The 15,263-nt window shown below is 43.1% G+C and overlaps 1 protein-coding gene across 7 annotated transcripts in view; it reads left to right on the forward strand.

Moving 5' to 3' along the window:
- The window catches only part of ppfibp1b (PPFIA binding protein 1b), a 246,275-nt gene that overhangs the window by 203,067 nt on the left and 27,945 nt on the right, over positions 1 to 15,263 (forward strand). For all 7 annotated transcript variants that reach the window (XM_073059796.1, XM_073059800.1, XM_073059797.1 and 4 more), the window contains 3 exons: positions 2,816 to 2,966; positions 8,358 to 8,469; positions 10,604 to 10,692. In XM_073059796.1, the coding sequence (XP_072915897.1) occupies positions 2,816 to 2,966; positions 8,358 to 8,469; positions 10,604 to 10,692 (352 nt within the window). The remainder of the gene's footprint in view (positions 1 to 2,815; positions 2,967 to 8,357; positions 8,470 to 10,603; positions 10,693 to 15,263) is intronic.

Consider the following 15,263-nt stretch of genomic DNA (forward strand, 5'->3'; position numbering starts at 1 on the left):
GAAGTTAGAGCAGCAGATGTAGTGTATATGGATTTCAGCAAGGCATTTGATAAGGTACCCCATGCAAGGCTTATTGAGAAAGTAAGGAGGAATGGGATCCAAGGGGACATTGCTTTGTGGATCCAGAATTGACTTGCCCACAGAAAGCAAGGAGTAGTTGTAGACGGGTCATATTCTGCATGGAGGTCAGTGACAAGTGGTGTGCTTCAGGAATCTGTTCTGGGACCCCTTCTCTTCGTGATTTGTATAAATGACCTGGATGAGGAAGTGGAAGGATGGGTTAGTAAATTTGCTGATGACAGAAAGATTGGGGGTGTTGTGGATAGTGTGGGGGGCTGTCAGAAGTTACAGTGGGACATTGATAGGTTGCAAAACTGGGCTGAGAAGTGGCAGATGGAGTTCATCCCAGATAAGTGTGAGGTGGTTCATTTTAGTAGGTCAAATACGATGACAATATAGTATTAATGGTAAGACTCTTGGCAGTGTGGAGGATCAGAGGGCTCTTGGGTTGTTCCATAGCCTTTCATACATCTACTGGCCACTTTGCAGTCTGATCTGCTGTCAAGAAGATTGAGGGCAGCGGGTACTTGGGTATCTGTCTCTTGTGGAATTGTTTCCACCTCACAGCGTCCTTGAACTGCATCACAGTCCCTTCATTACTGGATCTAAACCTTAGAATTCCCTCCCTAATAGTGCTGTGAGACTACCATTGCCCATTAAGGCTTTATAAGGATTGGTCAGACTGCATGAGGTATTGTGAGCAGTTTTAGGCCCCTTGTTTAAGAAAAAAATGTGTTCGCATTAGAGAGGGTTCAGAGGAGTTTCAGAAGAATGATTCCAGGAAGGAAAAGGTTAACATGTGAGGAGCACTTGGTGGCTCTGGGAATTGCATTGAATTGACTTTATTGCATCCCTCATCTACATGAGGAGTAAATATTTTTACGTTTTGTCTCCCGTCTAAATGTGCAATGTGCAGTCATTTATAATAAGTAGTATGTACAATAGGATAGAAAATATAACATGGAAATACAGTTGCATCAGGATGAATTAAGCAGTTTGATGGCCTGGTGGAAGAAGCTGTTCCAGAGCCTGTTGGTCCTGGCTTTTATGCTGTGGTACCATTTTCCAGATGGTAACAGCTGGAACAGTTTGGTGGCTGGGGTGACTCAGATCCCTAATGATCCTTAGGGCCCTTTTTACACACCTGTCTTTGTAAATGTCCTGAATAGTGGGAACTTCACATCTACAGAAATGCTGGGCTGTCCGCACCACTCTCTGCAGAGTCCTGTGATTGAGGGAAGTACAGTTCCTATACCAGGCAGTGATGCAGCCAGTCAGGACGCTCTCAATTGTGCCCCTATAGAAAGTCCTTAGGATTTGGAGACTTACGCCAAACTTCAGCTGCCTGAGGTAAAAGAGGCGCTGTGTGCTTTGTTTCACTGCACAGCCGGTGCAAACAGACCATGTGAGCTCCTCGGTGATGTATATGCTGATGAACTTAAAGCTGTTCACCCTCTCAACCCCAGATCCATTGATGTCAATAGGGGTAGCTTATCTCCATTCCTCCTGTAGTCCACAACCAGCTCCTTAGTTTTTGCGATGTTGTTTTCTTGACATCACTGTGTCAGGGTGATGGCTTCTCTGTTGGCTGCCTCACTATTATTTGAGATTAGGCCAGTCAGTGTAGTGTCATCAGCAAATTTAATTAGCAGATTAGAACTGTGGGTGGTGACACAGTCATGGATGTACAGGGAATAAAGGAGGTGACTTAGTACACAGCCCTGAGGGGCAGCTGTATTGAGGGTCAGAGGGACAGTGGTGAGGGAATCCACTCTTACCGCCTGCCAGCGATCTGACAGGAAGTCTAGAATCCAGTTACACAAGGCAGGGTGAAAGCCGAGGCATCTGAACTTCTTGTCAAGCTTGGAGGGAATTATAGTGTTGAATGCTGAACTGTAGTCCAATAACAGCATTCTTACATAAGCATGCTTCTCCAGCTGTGTAAGGATGGTGTGTAGAGCTGTGGTTATTGTGTCATCTGTTGATCGGTTGTGTCAGTTGGCAAATTGTAGATGGTCCATTGTGGGTGGTAGCATGCTGCAGACATAGTCCTTGACCAGCCTCTCAAAGCATTTGTTCATTATTCAGGTGAGTGAGGACTCCAGTCATTCAGACATGTTACCTTGGGCCTGTACTAACTGGAGTTTAGAAGAATGAGATGGTGGGGTGGTGGGGGAGTTGTGGGGAATCCCATTAAAACCTATAGAATATTGAAAGGCTGAGATAGAGTGGATGTGGAAAGGATGTTTTCTACAATTGAGGAGTCAAGCACTTGACAGTCCAACTTCAGAATAGAGGAATGTCCCTTTATGACAAAGAAGAAGAAGAATTTCTTTAGCCAGAGGGTAGTAAATATGAGGAATTCATTGTCAAAGACATATGTGGAGGCCAAGTCATTGGGTATATTTAATATGGTGGTTGATAGGCTCTTGTTTAGGGTGTCAAAGGTTATGGTGAGAAGGGGCTGAGAGGGATAATAAATCAGCCATGATGGAATGGCAGAGCAGAGTTGATGGGCCGAGTGCTCTAATTCTGATTCTACATCTTATGGTTTGATAACCTGGCAGGTCAAGAATTTGTTCTCCACCACCTCTTGGGAGTATCTGCTGATAGTCAGTCTCCTCGTCCTGTTAATAAACATTTTCTATATGCTTCGCAGAAAGTGGTGTACGTAATGTGTTGGGTGACTTAATCAGAATGTTGCCTTTTAAACTACTTGGTCATTAATCTGAAAGTGCAATCACTTTGTCTGCAGTGATCTGGATGCTCCATTTGCAAAGTGGAGCAAAGACCAGGTGTGCAACTGGCTGGATGACCAAGGACTAGGAATGTATGTGGGAGCTTCTGGATCCTGGATCACCTCAGGCCAGACCTTACTGCACGCATCTCAGCAAGACCTGGAGAAGGTAAGCTTCTTGCATTATTATAGTGTCCAATGTAAGAGAATCTCACAGTGTGCAGTTTGACACAAAATTGACCCAATACAGAGATGGCTAATATTGCAGAGTTGGGAAGGTATAGCAAAATAACCTTTGACAGCACTCAAAATTTTGGAGGAATTTGGCAGGTCAGACAGCATCCATGGAGATGACAAACAGTTTGACATTTCAGGCTGAGACCCTTCTTCAGGACTGGAAAGGAAGGGGGATGATGCCAGATTAAAAAGATAAGGGAAGGTGATAGGAAAAGCCACGTGGGTGGGAATGGTAAAGGGCTGGAGAGGAAGGAAACTGATAGGAGAGGAGTGTGAACCATAGGAGAAAGGGAAGGAGGATTGGACCCATGGGGGGGTGATAGGCAGGTGAGAGGAGGTTAAGAGGCCAGAGTGGGGAATAGAAGATGAGAGAATGGGAGGGAAAATGTTTTAGCCAGAAGCAACAATCAATATTCATGCCATCAGGTTGGAGGCTACCTAGACAGAATAAAAATTGTTACTCCTCCACCCTGAGGGTGGCCTCATCGTGGCACAAAAGGAGGCCATTGACCGACACTGGACTCACTTTTGAAGGACTGTTCATCTCATTTTCAGGTTTTTTTTTTGTTTCTTTGTACTTAACGTTGAATGCACATAGAAGAATTCCACTTAGGGGTGTATATGATGATGTATATGTACTTTAATTTACTTTGAACTTTTAAAATGTTAGTGTGCAGGGTCTTGATGGCTGAAAGGACAACTGCAAATAAGTCAAAGAAGTTTGACACAGCCTGTCCCTAGGGGCTGAGACTTCCTAAGCAAGTGGAGAGTCTGAAATGAGGGTGATTGGTCAGCTGATATAATGGAGGAACTGATTGCACTTTGTTCCCTCTACTCATCCAATTCCTATGTTATTTTTCTAGTCAAGTTCACTTTTTGGGGATTGAGAGATAGAGCAGAGTTCTGGGTGATCTGAGGTTTAAAGTAATTAGAATAGCGAAGGCAACCAGGTCAGTGTTAGTAAAGTTGAAGCTAGAACTAATAATATGATCATAAAACAATGGAGCAGAATTAGGCCATTCAGCCCATCAAATTTGTTTTGCCATTCCATCATGGCTGATTTATTATCCCTCTCAACTCCATTCTCTTGCCTGCTCCAGTAACCTTTGGCATCCTAACTAATCGGGAAACTATTAACTACCACTTTAAGTATACCCAATGATTTGGCCTCCACAGCTGTCAGTGGCAATGAATTCCACAGATTCACTATGCTCTGACTAAAGAAATTCCTCCTCGTTCTAAAGAAACGTCTCTCTATTTTGAGGCTGTGCCCTCTGGTCCTAGTCTCCCCCACTATAGGAAACATCCTCTCCACATCCACTATCTAGGCCTTTCAATATTCAATAGGTTTCAATGAGATACCCCTACCTTTATTCTTCCAAAACTCCAATGAGTTACAGGCCCAGAGCCATCAAAGACTCCTCATACATTAACCCTTTGTCAAGGATGAGGGCTTTTATCTGTAGTGAACTGAGGCAAGGGTCAGAGGAAAATGTTAGAGGTAGAAATGTTTGGTCATACTGATGAGATGGATATGTGGTCTGATGTTCATCATGGTTTAGGCTTTAACATTGAGGGTTTTGGTTTCAGGGAAAAGTTTGCATTTGGTAGTTGGGGGATGTGGCGAAAGATGGTGGATTTGGCTTTTACCAACATTTGGAGGAAATTGCTGTCGATGGTGATGAATCTTTAACTATGTAGTTCATGGAGACCAAAGGGATGGAGTTGAGTGTCATCAATATAGTATTTATAGGTAATATCACCAACAAACAGTATATAGTTAAGAAATGGCGTAGAGAAGGATAGATATTTGAGAAACATCAGAAGCAATGGTAGTGTAGGTGATTCTGCAACAAGAACTGGATGGAGTTTGCAGTGTATAAAATTGTAAGGGGCATAGATAGGGTGAATGTACAGTCACTTTCTCAGGGTTGGGGAATGAGCTGCCATAGCTGTGAGTGGCCAGTACGTTATCAACATTTAAAATGCATTTGAGCAGGTATCTAGAAATGGTTTAGAAGGTATGGACCAATCATGGGCGACTGGGACTAGCTTAGGCATGAATTTTGGTTTGCACGGACCAGATGGGTCAAAGGACATTTTTCCCTATTGTTGGATTCTATGAAGCAAGTCATTTTTTTTGCAGTGTGAGCTGATCTGACTGTTGTACTTAGGATACCCCCTGGTTTCATGGGGAGAACATACAAACTCAAAAGGTTGAGCACGATGCAACAAATTGGCAGGTATATTGTCGGCAACACTGAATCATGGCTGAAAGATTATAGCTAAGAAGTTAATGTCCAAGGATACACATTGTATCAAAAGGACAGGCAGGATGGCAGAGAGTGGTGTTGCTCTGTTGGTTAAGAAACATGAAATCAAATCATTAGAAAGAGGTGACATACAGTCAGAAGGTGTTGAATCATTGTGGACAGAGCTGAGGAACTGCAAAGGTAAAAAGACCCTGATGGGAGTTGATACAGACCCCCAAACAGTAATAAGGATGTGGCCTACAAATTATAACAGGAGATAAAAAATGCATGTCGAAAGGGCAATGTTTCAATAATCATGGGGGATATCAATATGCAGGTAGATTGGGAAAATCAGGTTGGTGCTAGATTCTAGGAGGAGCAATTTCTAGAGTGCCTATGAGATGGCTTTGTAGAGCAGCTCATGGTTGAGCGCACCAGAGGATCAGCTATTTTGGATTGGGCGTTGTGCAGTGAACCTGAATAGATTAGAGAGCTTAAGATAAAAGAACACTTGGGGGCAAGTGATCATAATATTAAATTCACTCTGAAATTTGAGAAGAGGCTGAAGTCATTATCAGAATAACAAAATTCAAGGGAATTACAGAGGCACGAGAGAAGAGTTTGCCAGATTTAATTGGAAAAGAACACTGGCAGGGATGGCTGCAAATCAGCAATGTCTAGAATTTCTGGAAGCCAGTTGGAAGATACAGGATATATTCATCCCAAAGAGGAAGAAGTATTCAAAAGGAAAGATGAGACAACCGTGGCTAACAAGAGAAGTCAAAGCCAACATAAAAGCCAAAGAGGGGGCATAGAATAGAGAAAAAATAGTGGAAAGTTAGAGGATTGGGAAGCTTTTAAAAACTAACAGAAGATAACTAAAACATCATTAAGAAGATAAAGATGGAATACAAAAGTAAGCTAGCCAATAATATTAAAGAAGATACCAAAAATTTCTTAAGGTAAATAAAGTGTAAAAGAAAGGCAAGAGTGGATATCAGACCACTGGAAAATTATGCTGGAGAGATAGTAATGGGGGCCAAGGAAATGGCGGATGAACTGAGTAAATATTTTGCATCAGCCTTCACTGTGGAAGACACTAGCAGTATGGTGGAAACTCCAGGTGTCAGAGGCATGAGGTGTGTGAAGTTACCATTACTAGAAAGAAGGTTCTTGGGAAACTGAAAGGTCTGAAGGTAGATAAGTCACCTGGATGTGATGGTATGTACCCCAGAGTTCTGAAAGAGATGGCTAAAGAGATTGTTGGAGGCATTAGTAATGATCTTTCAAGAATCACTAGGTTCTGGAATGGTTCCGGGAGACTGGAAAATTGCAAATGTCACTTCACTCTTCAAGAAGGCAGAGAAAAGGAAACTGTAGGCCAGTTAGTCTGACCATAGTGGTTTGGAAGATGTTGTAGTTGAATATTAAGGATGAGCTCTCTGGGTAGTTGGAGGCGCATAATAAAATGGGCTGTATTCAGTATGGTTTTCTCAAGGGAAACTCTTGCCTGTCAAATCTGTTGGAATTTTTCGGAAGAAATAAAATGCAAGACAGACAAAGAATCAGTTGATGTATACTTGGATTTTCACAAGGCCTTTGACAAGGTGCCCGATATGAGGCTGTTTAACAAGCTATGAGCCCATGGTATCTCAGGAAAGATTCTAGCATGGATAAAGCAATGGCTGATTGGCAGGAAGCAAAGAGTGGAAGTAAAGAGAGCCTTTTTCTGTCTAGTGGTGTTGCACAAGTGTCTGTTAGGACTGATTCTTTTTACGTTGTATGTCAATTTGTATGATGGAATTAATGGCTTTGTTGCAAAGTTTGCAGACGATATGAAGATAGGTGGAGGGTAGGTGGTTTTGAGGAAGTAGAGAGGTTACAGAAGGACTTGGACAGATTAGGAGAATGGGCAAAGAAATGGCAGGTGGAATACAGTGTTGGGAGTGTATAGAAATGAAAAGGTTGACTATTTTCTAAATTGAGAGAAAATACAAAAAAACTGAGATGCAAAGGGTACTTGAGAGTCCTTGTGCAGAAATCCTTAAAGGTTAATTTGCAGGTTGAGTCTGTGGTGAGGAAGGCAAATGCAATGTTAGCATTCATTTCAAGAGGACTGGAATATAAAAGTATGGATGTAATGTTAGAACTTTATAAAGGTCTGGGGAGGCCTGACTTGGAGTTTTCTGGCCAGATTTGGGCCCCTTATCTTAGAAAGGATGTCCTGAAACTGGAGAAGATTCAAAGGAGGTTCACAAAAATGATTCCAGGTTTGAATGGCTTGTCATATGAACAGTGTTTGATGGCTCTGGGCCTGTATTCTCAAGAATTCAGAAAGATTAGGGGTGACCTCATTGAAACCTATCAAATGGTGAAAGGCCACGATGGAGTGGATGTGAAGAGGATGTTTCCTATGTGGGAGAGTCAAGACCAGAGGCCTCAGAATAGATGAATGTCTTTTTTAAAACAGAGTTGTGGAGGAATTTCTTTAGCCAGACAATGGTGAATCTGTGAAATTCTCTGCTACTGGCAGCTGTGGAGACCAAGACTTTCTGTATATGTAAGGCAAATATTTATATATTCTTGATTGGTCAGCGTATGAAGGGATACAGGGGATAAGGCAAGAGATTGGGGCTGAGAGGAAAGTTGGATCAGTCATGATGAAATGGCAGAGCAGATGTGATGGACCAAATTCTGCTCCTCTGTCTTATGGTCTTATTGTCAAACTCCCTATGTTGATTTGCTCAATAAAGTGGTCCCCCACTGACAGCTTATGGCAGTGATAAGGCAGAGATTGTGTCAGCAGCCTCATTGTTGGCTAGATAATTGCTCTTCATTTCTAGTCTACAACTAAGGGGCTGCACCTAGTTCAATTGCTTGTTCTTTGTTTCTACAGACCCTTTACTTTGTCCTGAGAAGAATTGGTATCCACAGGCTCTACTTCCCAAGCAGTACTCTAGGCTATGTTACTGTAGGCTGTACTAATTCTCTGCCTGTTACAATAAAGAGTTGGCAAAAGATAACACATTTTTGAAGAATCAGTACATTCTTTAACCAGTTTCTTTGCACAGGAACTTGGCATCAAGCACCCTCTGCACAGAAAGAAGCTGCAGCTAGCTCTGCAGGCATTTGGCTCTGAAGAAGAAGATAACAAGGGGAAACTGGATTACAATTGGGTCACAAGTGAGTATGATGATCTTTCTCACCCTTTTTGCACGTAGAAACTAACAGCTCAACAATCCTGACTGACATTTATTTATTACACTGGGACATATCCTGTTGTTCGTGGGTCAGCGTGGGCGGGGAGTGGTCACTGGCAGAACTAATATCAAAGAGAAACTGTTTAACTGACTCTCTGTCTCAAAGCATTTCAAACCATGGGAATCGATTGGAATGTGAGAGAGTGAGGAGGGCAGTAAGAAATCCCTATTAATGACAACGTTGTTTCCTTTCAAAGTACTTGGTGTATGAATGAAATGTGCAAAATGCTAGAGGAACACAGCAGGTCAGGCAGCATCTATAGAGGGGAGTAACAGTTGACATTTCAGGCTGAGGCCCTTCATCAGACCCGGAACATTGACATTACTCCCCTGCACTGATGCTACCTGACTTGCTGACTTCTTCCAGCATTCTGTGTTTGTCATTCAAAATTTCCAATGTCTGTAAAATCTCTTGTCTATGACTAAGTGAATGAACTATAAACTGCTTTATAGAACATTGAACTTTACAACACTGTACAGGACCAAAAGAAGCTCCAGGGGGTTGTAGATTTAGTCAGCTCTATCTTGAGTGCTGGCCTACAGGGTGCCCAGGACATCTTCATAGAGCAGTATCTCAGAAAGTCAGCGTCCATTGTTAAGGACCTCCAGCACCCAGGGCATGCCCTTTTCTCACTGTTACCATCAGGTAGCAGGTACAAAGGCCTGAAAATAAACACTCAGCAATTCAGGAACAGCTTCTTCCCCTCTGCCATCCGATTCCTGGGTGAGCACTGAGCCCTTGGACACTACCTCACTTTTTTTTTAAATATATAGTATTACTGTTTTTTTGCACGATTTTTAATTTGTTCAATATGCTTATACTGTAATTGATTTACTTATTTATCATTATTTTAGTCTTTTTTTTCTTCTGTATTATGTATTATGTTGACGTGCTGCTAAGTTAACAAATTTCACGTGCCGGTGATAATAAGCCTGATTCTGTACAAGCTCTTGGGCCCATGCTTTTGTGCTGACCTTTTGACCTACACCAAGATCAATCTCTTACTTCCCAAATAACTCTCCATTTTTCTATCATCCATCTGCCTATCTAATGGGTTTTTAAATGCCTCTAATGTATATGCTTCTACTGTCATCTCTGGCAGGACGTTCCATGTACTCACCACCCTTTTTTTAAAAAAAAGCTTCTGACATTCCCCTCCCCCAACCCCCACCCACACCCAATATACTTTCCTCCATTCACCTTAAAATCATGTCCCCTAGTATCGGCCGTTTTCGCCCAAGGAAAAGAGTCTCCAGCACTTGCCTCAAAGCACATCTTTCCCTTGCCACCTCCCTCCACTTTCTGTAGGGATTGCCGCTTTCGTGACTTCCTTGTCTACTATTCCTCTATCTCTCCTGGCTGCACCTGTCCATTCATGTCCTTCACCACCATTCAGGATCCTAAGCAGTCCTTCCAAGTGAGGCAACATTTCGCCTGCAAGTCTGTTGGGGCCATCTACTGTATCCAGTGCTCCTCGTGTGACCCAGTGCAGATTGGGAGACCGCTTCATCGAGCACCTTTGCTCTGTCCACCACAAAAGGCAAGATCTCCTGGTGTTCCCCCATTTCGACTCAACCTCCCATTTCTATTCTGACAAACCTGTTTATAGCCACCTCTACTGCTGATATGAGGTCAAACTCAGGTTGGAGGGAGGAACAACACTTCACATTCCGTCTGGGTAGCCTCTAATCAGGTGGCATGAGGTAACTTCTACCCCCTCCCTCTTTGCATCTTCCCTTACAACCCCACCTTCTGATCTGGCTTCTGCCCCCTTCCTATCAGGGATCAACTTTATTCACCAGATACATTTACATATGTTAGGAATTTGCTGTGGTGTATAAGTCAGGTTGCGACATGCAACAGCCTCATTGAACAATCACAGAATAAAGATTTATATAAGATATAAAATTAGAAGTACAGATATGGAATAAAATGTGCATAAATAGTTACCAGTCCTGAAGGGTCTTGGCACAAAATGATGACTGTTTATTCCTCTCCATAGATGCTGCCTAACTTGCTGAATGTCTGGTGAGTAATGATAATTTATCTGTTTCAGGGTGGCTGGACGATATTGGATTACCCCAGTACAAAACCCAGTTTGATGAGGGAAGAGTAGATGGTCGAATGCTTCACTACATGACTGTGGTAAGCAAAATCTTGGCTTTAAATACAAGCCGTAATGCTACCATTAAAAGTGTAATTTAGATCATTTCAAATACATTTGCAACCATAATTCTTTACATTGGCTGCAAATAGATAATCAAGTTTCTTAAAAGAATAGTTCTGCATAGATTCAAGATTCAGATTTATTTATCACATAAACATCGAAACATAGTGACCTGTGTTGCTTGTGTTAACAACCAAAATAACCAAGGATGTGTAGGGGGCAGCCTGCAAGTGTTGCCACACATCCTGGTGCCAATATAGCATACTCACCATGCTTGGTAGAACAAGACAGAGCACAACAGCAGCAAAACAAGTCCCATTCCTTCCTCCCACCTGCACACGTACACAGTCCTCCAACATCTTGAACCCACAGACACTGGGCCCTCCAACTTCCCCAGTGGGCTTGCAGAGATTCAGACTTAGGGCATCGGCTGCTGGGCCTAGATTTCCAGACCTTGGATGAGGACAAGAACCCGAGGCCCAGCAAACCATGGTTAACAGGGTAATGCCCTCCCTACCATTGAGCACATCCAAATAGAGTACTGGTTTTCAGGTTCCAAGCTGCCCTTGCCTACCTGCTTCATAAAAGCTGTAGTGCTGGCTTCCACATCCATTAGAAAGAAAGCACTTAGAAGTTTGTGGAGATTCAGCATGACACCTAAAAGTCTGATGAACTTCTGTAGATGTGCGATGCAGAGTATATTAACTGGTTGCATCATGGCCTGGTATGGAAACACCAGTGCCCTTGAATGGAAAATCTTACAAAAAGTAGTGGATATGGCACAGTTCATCACAGGTAAAGCCCTCCCAACCACTGAGCACATCTACACAGAGCACGTAGAAAAGCAACATACATTATCAAGGACCCCCACCATCCAGGCCATGCTCTCTCCTTGCTGCTGCCATCAGGAAGAAGGCACTGGAGCCTTGGAACTCACACAACCAAGTTCAGGGACATTTATTACCACTTGACTATCAGACTCCTGAATCAGAGGGGATAACTTCTCAATGTCACTCACCCCAACACTGAACTGTTCCCACAACTAATGAATTCAAGTTCAAGGACTCTATCTCATATTCTCAATATCTATCAGAACATAGATTAGTACAGCACAGTGCAAGCCTTCGGCCCACTATGTTGTACCGACCCTTAAACCCTGCCTCCCATTTAACTCCCCACCTTAAATTCCTTCATATACCTGTCTAGTAGTCTCTTAAATTTCACTAGTGTATCTGCCTCCACCACTGACTCAGGCAGTGCATTTCACGCACCAACCATTCTCTGAGTAAAAAAACCTTCTAGTATCCCCCTTGAACTTCCCACCCCTTACCTTAAAGCCATGTCCTCTTGTATTGAGCAGTGGTGCCCTGGGGAAGAGGCGCTGGCTGTCTACTCTATCTATTCTTCTTAATATCTTGTACACCTCTATCATGTCTCCTCTCATCCTCCTCCTCTCCAAAGAGTAAAGCCCTAGCTCCCTTAATCTTTGATCATAATCCATACTCTCTAAACCAGGCAGCATCCTGGTAAATCACCACTGTACCCCTTCCAATGCTTCCACATCCTTCCTATACTGAGGCAACCAGAACTGGACACAGTACTCCAAGTGTGGCCTAACTAGAGTTTTATAGAGCTGCATCATTACCTTGCGACTCTTAAATTCTATCCCTCGACTTATGAAAGCTAACATCCCATAAGCTTTCTTAACTACCCTATCTACCTGTGAGGCAACTTTCAGGGACCTGTGGACATGTACCCCCAGATCCCTCTGCTCCTCTACACTACCAAGTATCCTGCCATTTACTTTGTACTCTACCTTGGAGTTTGTCCTTCCAAAGTGTACCACCTCACACTTCTCCGGGTTGAACTCCATCTGCCACTTCTCAGCCCACTTCTGCATCCTATCAATGTCTCTCTGCAATCTTTGACAATCCTCTACACTATCCACAACACCACCAACCTTTGTGTCATCTGCAAACTTGCCAACCCACCCTTCTACCCCTACACCCAGGTCGTTAATAAAAATTAAGAAAAGTAGAGGTCCTTGTGGGACACCACTCATCACAACCCTCCAATCCAAATGTACTCCCTCCACCATGACCCTCTGCTTTCTGCAGACAAGCCAATTCTGAATCCACCTGGCCAAACTTCCTTGGATCCTATGCCTTCTGACTTTCTGAATAATCCTACCATGTGGATCTGTTTACTTATTATTAATATTTTGTTTTATCTTTCTGTATTTGCACAGTTTGTTTTTTGTCTGTTTTGTGTACAGTTTTCATTCTGTGGTGTATCTTTGTATTTACTATGAATGCCTGCAAGAAAATGAATCTTATGGTATATGGTGACATTTATGTACAGTGGTAATTTGCTTTGAACCTTAAACTCCAGAGGGTTCACTAGCCCTCGATCTACTTGTCCGCATGGAGAGAGCAAACCCAACAAAGTATTTCAATTTAAGAACACATAATCTTGAGAATTTATAAAGCACTGGTAAGGCCTCACTTGTATTGTGAGCAGTTTTGGGCCCCTTGTCTTAGAAAGGATATATTGACATTGGAAAGAGTTCAAAGGAGATTCACGAAAATTATTCCAGGATTGAAAGGTTTGTCATATGAAGAAGTATTTGAGGGGCTGTACTCACTGGAATTCAGAAGAATGAGGGATGACCTCATTGAAATGTATTGAATGTTGAAAAGCCTCGATAGACTGGATGTGGAGAGGACATTTCCACAAAGATCAGAGGACACAGCCTTAGAATAACGAGATGTCTTTTTAGAATGAAGATGAGAGTCTCTTTAGCCAGAGAGTGGTGAATTGGTGGTATTTGAGTATTTTTCAACTAAAGTATTTTTTATCTGTCTTCTCTGTGGAAGACACAAGCAGTGTGCCAGATGTTGAAGGGTGTGGGGGAAGAGAAGTGACTGCAGTTACTATTACAAGGGAGAAGGTGATCAAAAAGCTGAAAGACCTTTGGTTGTCCATCGGAATCCGATGACAACATCCACTCTAACGGTGAGATCTTTGACTATACAGACGTATCCTGGGCCCACAAGTTCTATTGCAGGTGGGGCATGTATATGTGGTAGTGGTGGTAGTGATGGCAACCAATGCTGCAGTTCTCCTGGCTGTCTTCTAGTTGTTCTTTCCATCTCCAAAATACGAACCCCATCCCTACACAGCTGTCGCCAAGTGTTACAGTCAGCAGCAACATCCTCCAGGTCCTCGGGTCTGATCTTGCGCTTCCTTAAAGCATTCTTCATCCGATCCTTATAGCGCTTCTTCGGCCCTCCAGCTGAGTGTCGACCATGATGTAGCTGGCCGTTTAACACTCTGCGGGGTAGCCGACATGGGGGCATCCTTATCATGTGCCCCAGCCACTGCAGCTGATGCTGGGTGATCATGGCCTCAATATTTCTGCAGTTGGTCTTTACAAGTATTTCAGTGTGAGGCACCCGCTCACGCCAAGTAACTCCCAGGATGCGCTGAAGGCAGCTTATGTGGAAGCGCTCCAAGGACTTGATGTGACGGCTGTAGGTTACCCAAGCTTCACAGCTATAAAGGAGGGTGGTGACACAGACAGCTTGGTATACAGTGACCTTTATGGAGGGACGAAGGCTCCTGTTCTGAAAGACTCTACGCCGAAGTCTCCCAAAGGCAGCTGATGCCTATTTAATGCGGCTCTGGATGTCGTGTCAATACCACTATCCTCAGAGAACGCTGAAAGACCTAAAGTACATAAGTCACCCAGACCAGATGAACTGCACCCAAGGATTCTAAAAGAGGTAGCGGTAGAGATTGTGGAGGTATTATTAATTATCTTTCAGATATCATTGTGATTATGGCATGGTGCCAAAGGTCTGGAAAATTGCAAATATCACTCCACTCTTTAAGAAAGGAGGAAGGCAGCAGAAAGGAAATTATAGACCAGTTAGCCTGACCTCAGTGGTTTGGAAGATGTTGGAGTCAATTGTTAAGAATGAGGTTATGGAGTACTTGGTGACACAGGACAAGGTAGGACAAAGTCAGGCTGGTTTCCTAAGGGAAAATCCTGCCTGACATACCTGTTGGAATTCTTTGAGGAGATTACAAGTAGGATAGATAAAGGAGATACAGTGGATGTTGTATATCTGGACTTTGAGAAGGCCATTGACAAGGTGCCATATGTGAGGCTGCTTACCACCAAGATGGCATTACAGGAAAGTTACAGGCATGGTTGGATCATTGGCTGATTGATAGGAGGCAGCAAGTGGGAATACAAGGATTCTTTTCTGGTTGGCTGCCAGTGACAAGTGGTGTTCTGCAAGGGTCAGTGTTGGAACCACTTCTTTTTATGCTGTATATAAATGATTTAGATGATGGAATTGATGGCTTTGTTGCCAAGTTTGTAGATGATACGAAGATTGGTTGTTGGGGGGGGGCAGGGCAGGTAGTGCTGAGGAAACCTGAAGGACTTAGACAGATTAGGAAAATTGGCAAGAAAGTAGCAAATGCAATACAATGATGGAAAATGCATGGTCATGCACTTTGGTAGTAGAAATAAATATGT

The sequence above is a fragment of the Hemitrygon akajei genome, chromosome 10 (genome assembly GCF_048418815.1).
Source record: "Hemitrygon akajei chromosome 10, sHemAka1.3, whole genome shotgun sequence".
NCBI classification, from domain to species: domain Eukaryota; kingdom Metazoa; phylum Chordata; class Chondrichthyes; order Myliobatiformes; family Dasyatidae; genus Hemitrygon; species Hemitrygon akajei.